Raw genomic sequence first — 13,455 nt, 5'->3', positions numbered from 1 at the left:
CTTGGACCCGAATTGAGGATGCACAGCACTGGGTGATCGACACTGATAGCCGTGTCAACAGTCAAGATACATGAAGAGTGTTTAGGGACTGGGGCCCTCCCAACTCCCTCACCCCAACTCTGGGCTAGGATCGGCTCTGGCATACGTTGTGCTATGTTACTCAGATTTATAACGCGCACGTACACCGGAAGGCACCTTGGTGTGAGGATAGCCACAGTAGTACAACATAAATCTAGGGGACTAATGAAAGAGCAGAGTTTTTACCAAGTGACGGAAGTGCAGGTGGTTCGTGGTCAGCATCGAAGTTAAAGTAAGACCATTTCATAACTTTCCAGCGGCCACCGAAAAGGCTTGACCGCCCACTCTTTGAAGACGAAATCGGAGGACAACGACCAGACAGTCACTTCTTGACCGAAGAGGGCGGCCAGGAATATAAGGATTGAATCCATCCCACAAGAACTCAGCACCAGCCTGGTAGTGTGCCTGGTCTACAAGACAGTGATATTTAAAGACTATTATTTGTTTCACCAGTCTAAAGTGCAAAGAACGTAGCATTGGGCTAATGTGGGAACCATAAGGGGTGGCAATGGTTGTCCAAGCAGCCAGGTTCTGCAGCAGTTTCAGGCAATGGATTAGACCCGAAAGCTGGGCCAGGTAGAGAGCATTACAATAATTCAGCCTGCTCGACATAAGAGAAGCCACAACTGGAGGGCGAAGGGAAGGGGGAAGAAAGGGTAGGATCTTCCAAAGGACCCTCAGTAAGAAGTGGCCAGTCTGGCACACTGCACTCACCTGTGACGCCATGGACAGAGAAGCAGAGAGATAGACCCCAAGATTTTTAACTACCGTCACTGGAATAGGAAAGTCACCCAGTGAGCATGGCCAGAAGGCCGAGGACCAAGAACAGGATTCAGAGAAGGTGCCCTGGTAGGCTGCCTAGCCCAGGTCAGGAGGGGTCCCTGCCCCCCTAAGGAAGGTGGCAGACCACAAAAGGGACTCTCATAAAAGCAAATGGCTAACAGTTGTAGAAACAGGCCCTATAGGCGACAGATACTTAGAAGAGGGATCCCATGAGCAAACATCACATGGTAATCCCAAAGGCATATATTGATTCCCTTTGGTAACCCGGGAACTGTCAGTCCCATGCATCTGCCCATTTTTGGCAGGAAAGAGGCCTAATTGTTTTGAGTCACCTTGCAGACCTGTGCAACCACTTGCCTGTGCCATGTGCCTATCAGAGGGGTTTTTCCATGTCTGCTGTCAAGAAAGTCCCCATGGACATGTCAGCAATGGCTTGCCATTTACTAAAGGAAATTCAGTTTTGGAAGCCAGAGGAGATTAGATAATAAGGCATTGAACCCACTCCAGCAGTTGTCCACAGATGCCAAAACACTAAAGCGGGCTACTGGTTTATGCAAATGCACTGGTCTGCAATGCTGTCCCACCCTGCTGGTGATCATGGAGTTCTGCATTAGCAAGCAAAGCCTTTTGGGCTTACCTTTGCCAAATCCTGCCTGATTGCAAAAATCCTTCATTGGTTACCTAAGCCACTGTTTATGGAGCTCTGCACAAATCCGAAACTCCAGCACTTAGCCATCGCCAGCATAGAATAGAACTCTTTCCCACCGGCGAGCAGCAACTACATTAAAACAGAATACAATTCCAAGATGGCACACCCCAGTAAGATCACCATGGCTATCAGAGCCACTCTTTGACCTTCTAGCATATTGTCATCAGATGGCAATTTTGTAGTTTCATTGCATGTCAGACTATCAACATACACCCTCACAACCGCTATCCATCTGAGAACCCTCTTGCAATCCAGCTTTGTGCAGAACATCCCATATCAGTATAAAAGAATGCATGAGAGTCTGGGTGCTCTGGGAGTCAGGATTGTCAACTTGAAGCAAAAGATAATGTGTAGTGGAGTAGTGGGGAGGAAAGGTGCAGAGAAATAAGAGCAGTGGTGGAAGAGAAGGGGAGAAGATCAAGCTAAAAGGAAGTTAAGAGGGGCACTGGAGAGGACGAGAGGAGAAGACCAAAGAGAAAGGAAGTGAAGAAGAACAGGGGAAGATAAGGTAGATCAAAAGTTAGGAGGAGATCAAGGAGAGAGATGGTCAGACAATAGGAGAGGATGTGAAAAGGAGTAGGACAGTAAAGAGAGAGCGGAGAATTACAGAGGAGGAGGAGGAGGAGGAGGAGGAGAAGTCTAGCATCAAGTGCTGGGGAGAGTTAATGGAGGAGAAGAAGAGAAAGTTTAGACCAGAGGGGAGAATTAAGCCTAACAACCTCAGGACCCTGCGTGATCTTGAAAGGCCTTAAAGAGTCTGACACCTGGCCACCATTCCAACAACCGAAGGCGGGAAAGGGATGGTGGCAGGTTTTTTCAGGAGCCGACAAGAAGGTGTGTCATCCTGACAACTGCTACGAAATACTAGAAAGCCTTCAAATCAAGCCAAGCAAGCGATGCTGGGAACTTGGACTGTGAGGCAGAGACTAAGGGAGAGAGGGAAGGGCTAGGATCCTGGATTTATAGAGAAGCTGGACTCATTTTTTCATTGATAACATGGAATATTAGATGTTGGCATCTGTTGGGCCCGCGGCTGTGACACAACACACAAGTGTATTATAAGCGAAATTCAACATATGTCATATTGCAATAGGTAAAATGTTGGTCTTTCTCAGTACGATTGAACACTATGGTCCAATTGACACCATGTTTGGAAATGGAGCAATCCTTGCATGTTTCTGTTGTATCAATATAGCCACTTCCTGATCAGCATCCTCCAGTATTGGAACAAAATAGCTTCTCACTTCTTTCACTTTGAAAGACATAACTCTTCTTCTGTATGCGAGCTTTGAAAAATCTTCAATTGTTGATTTTTCTCAATATATGCTAATGTTTCTTACGGATCATTTAAAAAACTTCTATTAGTTTATTATATTGAGTAATAAACGTAATGAGATTAGACGTCTCATGCTCTTGGGATTTTTTCAGTGGCCCCTTTCAGCAGGTTGCACACATTCTTTAGCCTGCACGGTGTTCTTGTTGCATATTTTCTAGCCATAAATCAGTAAACGTTTTATCAACTTCTGCCACTTAATCTGTCAATTAAACCTTTGTTTTTAGAATTTCCATGCATGTAATAATCGGTTTAGTTGTGTGGCATGATAATGTATCAAGGAATTCATGTTTGCATTGATTTCCTGAACACTAACTTTTAATATCCTAGTTTTTAATGGTCACACCATAAAATACAATATGATTCCTATTTATTAAATACTAATTTCAAAGTTCAATCATTGTCATTTAAGATTAGTATAGATGGCAAAGGAAACTCCTCGGATATGTACTTAATAAGCAGTAGGCCATCGCCATTTTTTAGGTAGATGTTAGGCAGAATCACTTGCAGCCTTTCCCCCTTGCACTTTTCCCTTCCCCTCTACCCTTGCACTTGTGCGATCTGAATGACGCCTGGCCTAGTAGGATCGTTGTCTGTCTCCCCTTGCCCCCCCCCCAACCCCTGTCTCATCGCGCCTTGAAACACTTGTGTATAAGCGTGTTACAAATGCCATAACGATCATATCAATCCTGTGCAGTTCTGTTAGGGAGCACTACAGAAGATTAGGATGACAGGTATATGCAATAAATCCCCTTTGGTATCAGTCTGTACCACACAGATTTAGTTGGTAGCTGTGGCTGAGCAGTCAGACTTATCTCAAGAGGGAGATGAGTAGTATTCAGGGTTTACACATTAGTGCTTCAGTACTATGGGACAAGGAAACACTGACCAAAGCTTTGTATCAAAAATAGTATATATATTTATTTTACACACTCTGAGGTTCACACACAAATCACTATTATTAAAGCAAGTTAACACAGTCAAGAAAAGTATCCACAACTCCCTATTTAAATTGTAGACAAGTTTGAGCCAGAGTGAAAACTGAGCAAAACGGCACAGTGTAAACCAAGCAGAAATGGCACTCTAACAATTTCTCAAAAGGGAGGGAAAGGACAAGTTATTTAGGTTTGGACTCTATAACACACCAGCAACACTTCCCAAGCAGATTGTGAACAAGTTAGGCAAGGCAGCACTTTAGCTTAAGCAATTTGTAAGTGAAAACCGAGCAAAATGGCACTTCACAATATTAAAAGAAGGGGAAGAAAAAGGTGGTTATAAGAGTTAGGTTCACCAACACATTTCTAGGTGAGAAGCAATCCAGAGAAGGCAGTTGTAACAGATTTAGCCAGAGTCAATAGGCCTGTGCCAGAGTCAATGGTACAGGGTAATGTGCCCAGGATCAAACTGTTCTAGTAGCTGCAGTCAAGTCTTTGTTTAACGATTTGAAAAGGTGGTTGCAGAAGGTAAAAGACAATGTTAGGCGATAGGGGCGGCCAACCCAGTAGGTAAGAAAAATAATTTAAAACACTTTTAGCGATACCCAATGAAACGGAAGGCCTGGCGGAACAATGCACCTTTAAAGTGGAAGAGGCTCCTGCGTTGGCGGGAGATCCAGCAGAGGAAGACAGGCTCTCGTCGTGGAGGAAGGTTCGAGTAACTGCACTGCCCAGGGATGAAGCCAGCAGCGGTGCTGCCAAACGAATTAAAGGTACGCTCCTTTAAATCGCGGTTGTGGTGGACGGTTGCCTGGCTATCCGGTCTCTGAGTGCAGGGCACTGGTGATTTGACCAAGACAGGTCCTGGAAGGCGATTGGTGATCTGGTTGGCCCCACCAGCTCAAGGGAAGAAGACTCTTGCAGGCGAAGATCTTCTCGAGTCGTTGGAGAAAAGTGGTGAGCATCTGCAGCAGGGCTTCAATGGTGGTTCAGTCGTGGCAGATGTCTTCAGCTTCTCTCCTCTTCAGGTTTCTAGTTCCAGTGGCGACGTCTTGTCCTCCAGTCCTCAGGACCCTGCTTTTATGCAGCAAGACCCCCATTCATACAGCCTAGCTGTCACTCACACAGTGGGGTGGCTCTTCTGGCGGGAGAACCCCCCAGCTTATCAGGGCAGAGTGCGACTTGGGTTATGTAGGCAACCCTGTACAGGGTTCCTATTCCCCCTCCCACACATCCTGTCTACCCCAGATTAAGTGGCGCCGAGAGGAGGGCTTCTGTGCGGAAGCCCGCCAAAAGGACGAACAAAGGATTCCCGACCCGGGTTAGCATTTCAGAGAAAGACAAGAGAAAGAAATATTATTAAAGTTCTGGCAACAACAAAAAAACACCGGATTAAAGTTAATATTAAAATAAACCGGCGGTATGTTAGAGGCTGTCAGTAAAAGTGGTAGCCTCGAACAATGGGAAAATCCCATAGGGAAATATTTGCGGTCGAATATTTTCGGTAGTAACCACTGCCACCAGCCAGAAACTTTGGAGAGAAGGACTGGACGGTACCCTCTCGAAAATGAACACTAGGGAAAAACTATTAACCCTTTTCAGTACTTCCATAGTAAAATGGTTTGTACTGGTTTTGTTCATAAGATTTGACTAGTAAAGTCAATGGGGACTTTACATGCCCTGGGAGACAGTAGTCAGTCCCAGGGTATGGAGTCTATGTTTGGAGGTCGCTACGACACCCCTGTGGTACGGCACGGAGGGTGCTGTGTACCACACATGTTAAAAAGATGATTCCTATGAGGGTGAGAAAGCCCCATAGACCATAAGCACACAAGATAGCCTAAAACACACACTAGCAATCTGTCTAAGAGTGGGAAAAAATGGTCTCGCTCTTAGCAGGAGAAAAAAAGAAACCCTTCAAAGCCAGCAAAGCTGCTGGGGGACTCTATAGGTAAGGGAAATTAGCCTTTGAAGAGAATTCTCCTTAACAGTAGATGTTTGCGAAGTCTCTCTATTCCAGGTCTACATGCTTCTAAATATTCCTGCCGCCTTCAGTACAGATTGGAGCACAGTGCTATAAACGGAGTAGCCAGGGGCGTACTTTGTGTTTGTAAAAAATATAAATGTCAAATTGAAAGTCCTTCACTGAATAGAACCAACTCCATTGTTTGATGCTTCTTACGAGTGTGCTCAAGAAAATGTGGTGCTTACATTTCCAAGAAAAAACATCCTTTCACTGCATAAATCTGTTTTTTTTCTATAATGTCTTATGACTTAGCATAGGGTTGATGGTTCAGTTCTAACTTCCTTTATGAAGGTTTTTTTAGGGGGTGTGGAGAGTATCTCAACAGAACATGGGAAGACAGCATTTTATTAACACCAAACCCTACAAAAGTATGCAATTCTGTTGAAGGAGTTATATAACTTTGGAATGTTTGTTAAAGTTTGAGAAGTAACAAAAAAGTTAAGACAAGTGAACATTTTACAAGTTAAACAGTTTACAAGTTGTAACATACAGTTATTGTGGATTAATTTTACCTGCCTTTCTCTTTCTGAGTGGGAAAAGTGCTTCCTAAAACTTTCCCCCTTTGGTCGTATTCACACATCCACAATATGTATTTCCACGTTGTCCATATTATTTATTATTTTCACATTGCATGCTATTTTTGTCTTGGCTTGAGAATTTTGTGCATCTTTAATGTTCATGGGACATTGTTCTTCTTAGAGATAATGTTGTGTGCTTGTCCATCATGAAGCATGCTTGTTCTTTCAGATCCAGTACGAGCAAAGGATAGCTGAACTGGAGCAACTGCTTGCATACAAATCACCAAAGCGACAGGACCAAAATTCCAGCCACAAAACCTTCGACCAGGAACTTTCAAACGTTAAAGAAGCTCATCAAAAAACAGAAGCAAATTTGCTGAAGGAAATAGAAAAGCTTAAGAAGCGGAACGCTGAGCTCGAAACCCAGACTCAGAACATTGACGACAAAGATTTCTACTCTATTGAGCAACAAATTGAACAGGCCAATGTTAATGCTCGGTTGGTAAGACTCAACCAAGAATTATCGGCCAAAAGTAAAGAAGTTCAAGGACTTTCCAAGACCGTTGAAAGACTTCAGAAAGAAAGGATGGCAATGCTGTCTGATCATACGTCGAGCATTAAGCTTGCAAGTAAACAAAAACCTTCAAGTAAAGCAAAAAGAAATGTGGAGCCAGCTCCATTGAGCGAGTCTGAAACCACAGATCTATTCCCTACAACGTTCGATGAGAAAGCATATCAGCCAGACACCTTTACAGATACCCATATTTCTGAAGTACTTCAGGAAAATGAAAAATTAAAAAAGAAGTTGGAAAGACTGTCTGGTGATATCAGCCAGCAGAAGACCCAGTACCAAGCTGCTGTGGCTGTTGCCGAAAGTAACCTAAGAAGGTAAGGTTAAACATCATTGTTTGTTTCGTTAATAGTGATAGAATGGAATCCACCGCAATGAGATATCAAAATGCCCATCTGGATTTTACAGAACTGGCTGTCATCTGGTAGAACAACAGCAAGCGTGGTGTAGTACAAGGACACACAAGTTTAATGTAGCCATTCTTTCTGATGATTTGTGAAGGTTCAAGAGAGGTTTTATAGAGTGATTCCGAGGTTATAATAGCAGCTGTTAGCCAAATGGCTAAAATAGTTAGTGTGGGCTATGACAAGAGACTGATTCATGACTCTTGGTAGGCCCCCCAAAGTGGGCTAGGAGTGACATTGGGGGCAACTCTCTAAAACCAGCCCGGGCATGTTATATGTAGATCCCCAGGGCCTCTTCCACATTACTGACTTCAACCCTAGTGCCAATCCTGTGCACCTAACATCAAGGAGGAATATCAGATTTGAAACATTGCAAGGAGTACAGTCATTCGTGGTCTACATCCAGAGATCACGGCACCCCTCCCTGGAGGAAGCGTGCCCACTGCAAAGCGAACTGTAGCCATGATCATGAATTCACCTTGAGTCTTGAGTTCCCCTCAAAGGATATAGTGCTGGAGAGAAGCACAACAGAACATGGGCAAAGTTCCAATATAAGCAAGTAACATATGTTTCGAGGAAGGACTATGGAGCAATCACGTGGCTGCCACGACAGGCCCTCCCAATTGAAAAATAGCAAAACGCCTCCTTCATCTCTAGGCCTGGAAAGCCAGAAGCTGACCCTATGTAATAAGCAACTAGTGAGTACACTTGGGGAGGAGGTGGGACACATCGACCTTACCCACTGCCCGATTAGACCAATACTCAACCACTTGTGTCTCTACTACTGCCCTTAGCGTAACAAGTACCAGCAGTTAAGAGTTGTTCAAGAGCGCGTTATGGGAATATGGGTGTGTGAGTTTGGAAACTATACAGGTTGGACATATGGAGAGAGAGACCAGAAGAGAGTGGCAAAAAAAGTGAGAAAAGGGAAAATAAGGCTTTGGAGACGGGAAAGACATGGAGAGTGGAGACCGCATTGGGAGAATAACAGAGATGTTTGGAGAGGAGAGCCAAACAAAGCAAAAGAAGAAGTCATTGGACAAGGGTTGACAACAGAGGAAAGGGGCGGAGAAGGACAGAGCGATCCAATGAAAAATGCATGCATTTGGCCAAACCAAAGGGGTGGAGGGTGCATGTCTTGTAACACAGCACATATTCTACTCAATTTATAGGGCATTTGTGAATTTGTGTTTTTATTTTTTTAAACAACTTTTATTTAACAGACTGTGAGTAAAGCAGCACAGTAAGGGTACATTCAACAATGTGTCAGTGGCATTGATTACATACATAGTTCTCATACGTCAGAGTCAACATTTCCACCTTACCCCCCAACTGCATACCCCTCAGTAATTCCCCACCCCTATAACAGATCTCTAGCTACTCCCCAGCACTACACAAGATAGGACCTACATCACACCCAGACCTAATCACAATAATGAAAATCACCTAAGAAAAGGTGGTCTTGCCACGAAGGCGGGCACTCGCTCCACATACTATATAAAGCGCATCCAAGTAGCTACATATTTTGCATATCTTCCCTCTCATATTTCACTAATCTTTTCAGCCACCAGGATGTCCCAAATCCTAATCCACCACATCTGGGGAATAGGACCCTCCATACTCTTCCAGTTACGGGCAATTGTTATCTGAGCAGCCACTGATGAATGCCCAATTAAAGTAGCCATAGGTCCAGACAAAGGTAATATGCCATCCTCGTATCTCCCAACAGTACAATCATGGGGTCCATAGGAATTTGCAGGCCGGTGACGACCTTCATTTGTGACAACACATCTATCCAAAAGTGATTCATCTTTCCACAAGACCACAACATATGTAACAGGAAACCCTCTTCAGAACAACCCCTCTAGCAAGTGGAAGAGTACACCCCATTCATTGTGTGTAGTCTTTGCAGTGTCAGATAACATCGATAACACTGGTTGGATACGCAATATCTGTTGCACACCGTGTTGATTTATACATGCAAGCCCATATACGGTTCGATGCATCGTCATCGATTTCACCCCCAGGTCTTGCTCCCATTTTACCATATAGGGTAAGTGCTCCATGGGACCCCCCCCCCACCCCGTTTAGTTATTTTTACAGAGTCGAGATATTGGATTTCAGGAGTGGGGACTGCATTGTAAGCTCCACTGCGTTCAGGTGTCTGGTAGCTTGGGTTTTAGTGAGGGGATGAGATGCCCAGTGCCTTAGCTATGCTTAGCTGAACCATTCCCCCTCCCCCAAATGAAATTCCACCTTGCACCCGTCAAAGGATAGTGGGTGATCCTCCCTGTAAACCTGTTGGAGTGTCTCCAAACCAGCATTGACCCAGCTGACAAATTGCCCCTTCACCATGCCCGGTTGAAATGCTGGATTATTCCAAACCGGTGTCAAAGGACCAATCCCGACTGGAATGCCCCATCGACTGATGGCTCTACAAATATAGTAAATTGAAGTCTTTTTTGAGGTTCTTAGCGAGAAACCAATACCAACTTCCGACTGGGTCTCAGGTCAATACTTCCCCAAGTCATGACATGAGAGATCTGAGTCGCTAAATTGTACCGGAAAATATCCGGGACCCTCAGCTCCACATTGCTCTCAACAGGACTTTTCTAGAAATTCAAGCCCTCTTATTTTCTCATATAAACTGGAAAATCCTTCCTTGCAATTTGTCAAAGGTAAAGTCTGGGATCTTGACAGGCAGAGCAAGGCTATAATACAGCAGTCTGGGATCCAGGTTCATTTGTACGGCTGCTATTCTTCTAAACCAGGAAATGTCCTGCTTGGACCACCTGTCAAGGTCCCCAGTAAGCTCCTGTGTCAGCAGAGGAACATTACAATTGAAGATCCCAGATGTAGTACATGGGATATACACACCCAAATACGAGATAGATTTCTGAACCCACTTAATCAGAGAGAGTTCCTCAAGGTGCAACTGCTCCGGAGGGGGAACAGAAACGTCAAGACCTTTAATCTCCCTGTTGTGTCTGACTACAGGCAAACAGCTCCATGGCCCTCGAAAATACAGTGGCGACAGGGGAACATCCCTGCCTGGTCCCCCTCAAAATAGACAAACTCTGAGTATACCGACCATTGATCCTATTCTGAATATAGGCCCAGTCTACCCTGTCATATGTCTTATGGACATCCAGAGCAATGACACCCAATCCTTAACCCTCTTTAAGACTCACTTTGCTTACTTTTAAGACCCGCCGAATATTATCAAGCATGCTTCGGTCCACTATAAATCCGGTCTGATCCTCGTCTATAATCCCTGTGAGAATCCCCATCAATCTGTGAGCCAAGATCTTAGAGTAAAATTTAACATAATTATTTGTCAAAGTGATCGGACAGTAAGAATCACAACAAGTCTGGTCTTTTCCCGGCTTAGCTGTTAGTATGGTTGCAGACATTTCCATTGTGGGAGTGGTTCTAACGGAGACCAGGAACAAGTTAAACGAGGCCTTCAGGTGTGGCACGAGAAGAGAGCAAAACATTTTGTAAAAGGTTACGGGAAATCCATTGGGCCATGGAGCTTTGTTTTTGGGAGTTTTGATGTCCCATTCTACCTCTGAAGGGGCAACCGAGGAATGCCGGCAGCAGCTAAATAACTAAGCTGATCCTGCAGTGATAAAGCTTCAACCGAGAACATAGAAGTAAAGTAACATTGTATTATTTCGATTTTATCCATGTCATTTCGACATAGGGAGCAATTTTCATTTCGAAGAGCTTGTATGTTGTTACGTGTTCTCAGCTTTTTTAACTTATATACCAAGAGCCAATTAGCCTCATCACCATGGACCTAGTAGTGTTGCTTGGTCTTGAGTAGTGCTTGTACTGATCTTTCTGCCAGATCTGGTTCTAACTTATTACATGCCAATTTTAATTTTTGTAGCGCCTCACGAGATCCTGTATTATATTATTATGTGCCGATTAAGTGGCACATACCTCCGCTTCCAATTGTGTTTGAAGTAGTTTACGCTCTCTGCTATATGCTGCAGCCTTACTAATTAATTGACCCATCACGACTGCCTTCATGGCGTCCCATAGAATAGCCGGGGAGTGGTCAGTCCCACTGTTCTCCTGAAAGTAATGCAATAGAACTCCTGCCATGTCCAGACAAAGTATTGCGTCCCACAGTATCGGCTCATGCAACTTCCAGGGTTGCGAATCGGTAGCGGTCTCCCCATAATTGCTAAAGTGATAATGCCCGGCACATTGAAGACTAATTTCCACCCCTTGCACACATGGGTATAAAGTGCTAGGAAGCAGAACCAGGTCAAGTCTAGAGAAGTCCCCATGCACGTGTGAGTAGAATGAGAAATCCCTGTTATCCTCTTTAAATAACCACTATATGTCAACCAATCCGAATTCATTCAATAAAACTGTAAAAAGGAAATGACATGCTTATAATCAGTTCTGGTTGGTGGCATTGTCTTGTCAATGTCTGGGTTAAGAACCAGGTAATCCCCCCCTCCAAATCACCACTTGGCTCTCTGCAAAAGCCATTGCCTGCGGGATAAAGGCCTAAAGGAAGTGATCTTTCCCATTGAAACTCTTGCCACAAACGTATATACGCTGGGGATCACGCAAAACTGTAACCTTAGTGAACAAGGCATTATTGGTTATAAAGATGGCTACCCCCAAGACTGACCCCCGACCCCCGCATTCACCCAGAGGCAAATTATTGACGCAAGCAGGCCCTGTGGTTCATCCCCTTTTCGACTGACTGAAGCAGATGGGTCTCCTTCAAAAACACCAGAGACCATGATAAGTCGAGCATTTTCTGAGTAATCGAAGTCCTCTTCATGGGGGAATTCAAACCTTGGACATTCCAAGCCACCAACTGAGTAACCCTCCCCCTACCACCACATCACCAGGCATCGTCCGGAACATAGGTACAGACACTAACAGCACATTAAAATGGGAGACACTGCCCAGGAACCATGACCTTCCCTTAATCCACAAGTATTGCTGACTACACAGTCAAGCTTTACAACAGCAAACTCCCCCTCCCCCGTAGAATTTCAAAAACTAAGCATATCAAGCTTAACAGCAAAGGTCTATCCAGTAAACCTTGGCAATGGGTATCCCGACTCGGAGGGACGTAGCACCCTTCAATACCAGCAGCTCTCCCCCTCCCAATTGAACAGACAACAAACCGCAGCAGCAGCCTGTTAGGGAAAATTCTCTGTAAAGGCTAATTTCCCAAACCTAATGAGTCCCCCAGCAGCTTTGCTGGATTTTTGGGGTTTATTGTTTTTCTCCTGCTAAGAGTGAGACTCTTTTACTCCCACTCTTAGACATGATTAGAGGTGTTCCTTTGTCTTTCCATGTGTTTTATGGGCTATGGGGTCTTTTACTCCATAGGGTTTCATGTGTTTTTTATGTGGGTTACACAGCACCCTCCGTGCCGTAACCCAGGGGATGTCGTAGCGACCCCCCAACATACACTTCATACCCTGGGACTGACTACTGTCTCCCAGGGCATGTAAAGTCACCATTGGCTTTACTAGTCCCAAATTAGGAACAGAAACCAGTACAAAGCATCATATTGTGGACATACTGGTCGGGGCACTTCGATTGCCCCGGGGTCTGTTGTTCGACGGGACACGTCTCCGTCCCCCCTGATCGAGTTTTGGCTGGTGGCAGTGGATACTACTTTTTATATTTGACCGCGAATATATCTCTATGGGATTTTCTCATTGTTCGAGGCTACCAACTTTAATTATTTAATTCCTATAGCCTCGAACATACCGCCGGTTTATTTATTTAATATTAATTCACCTGTTGGTATTTTTTGCCAGAACTCGATTCTAAAATGGCGTTTGTGTTCTCTTCTGTGACTCCAACCCAAGTCGAGCCCTTTGTTCCACTTTTTGGCAGGCTTCTCCACAGAAGCCTCCAAAAGTGGTGCCACTCTGTCTGGGTACCACAGGGGGTGTGGGAGGGGGTTTAGGCACCCTGGACTGAGTTGCCTTGGCAACTCAAGTCGCACTCTTGTGTGATTGGCCCAAGTGGTGAGCCGGCCGGCTCACCACTTAGCATGTTTGATTGACAGCTAGGCTGAATGAATGGGGGTTTGCTGCATAAAAGCA

The 13,455-nt window shown here is 44.7% G+C and overlaps 1 protein-coding gene across 3 annotated transcripts in view; it reads left to right on the top strand.

Annotated features, from left to right (window-relative positions):
• Positions 1-13,455, top strand: part of CEP162 (centrosomal protein 162) — a 2,248,134-nt gene that overhangs the window by 1,916,819 nt on the left and 317,860 nt on the right. For all 3 annotated transcript variants that reach the window (XM_069606335.1, XM_069606333.1, XM_069606334.1), the window contains one exon: positions 6,612-7,270. In XM_069606335.1, the coding sequence (XP_069462436.1) occupies positions 6,612-7,270 (659 nt within the window). The remainder of the gene's footprint in view (positions 1-6,611; positions 7,271-13,455) is intronic.

Source organism: Ambystoma mexicanum, chromosome 4p (genome assembly GCF_040938575.1).
Source record: "Ambystoma mexicanum isolate Mex_15411 chromosome 4p, UKY_AmexF1_1, whole genome shotgun sequence".
In the NCBI taxonomy this organism is placed as follows: Eukaryota; Metazoa; Chordata; class Amphibia; order Caudata; family Ambystomatidae; genus Ambystoma; species Ambystoma mexicanum.
This window is presented reverse-complemented; position numbering and strand designations above follow the sequence as displayed.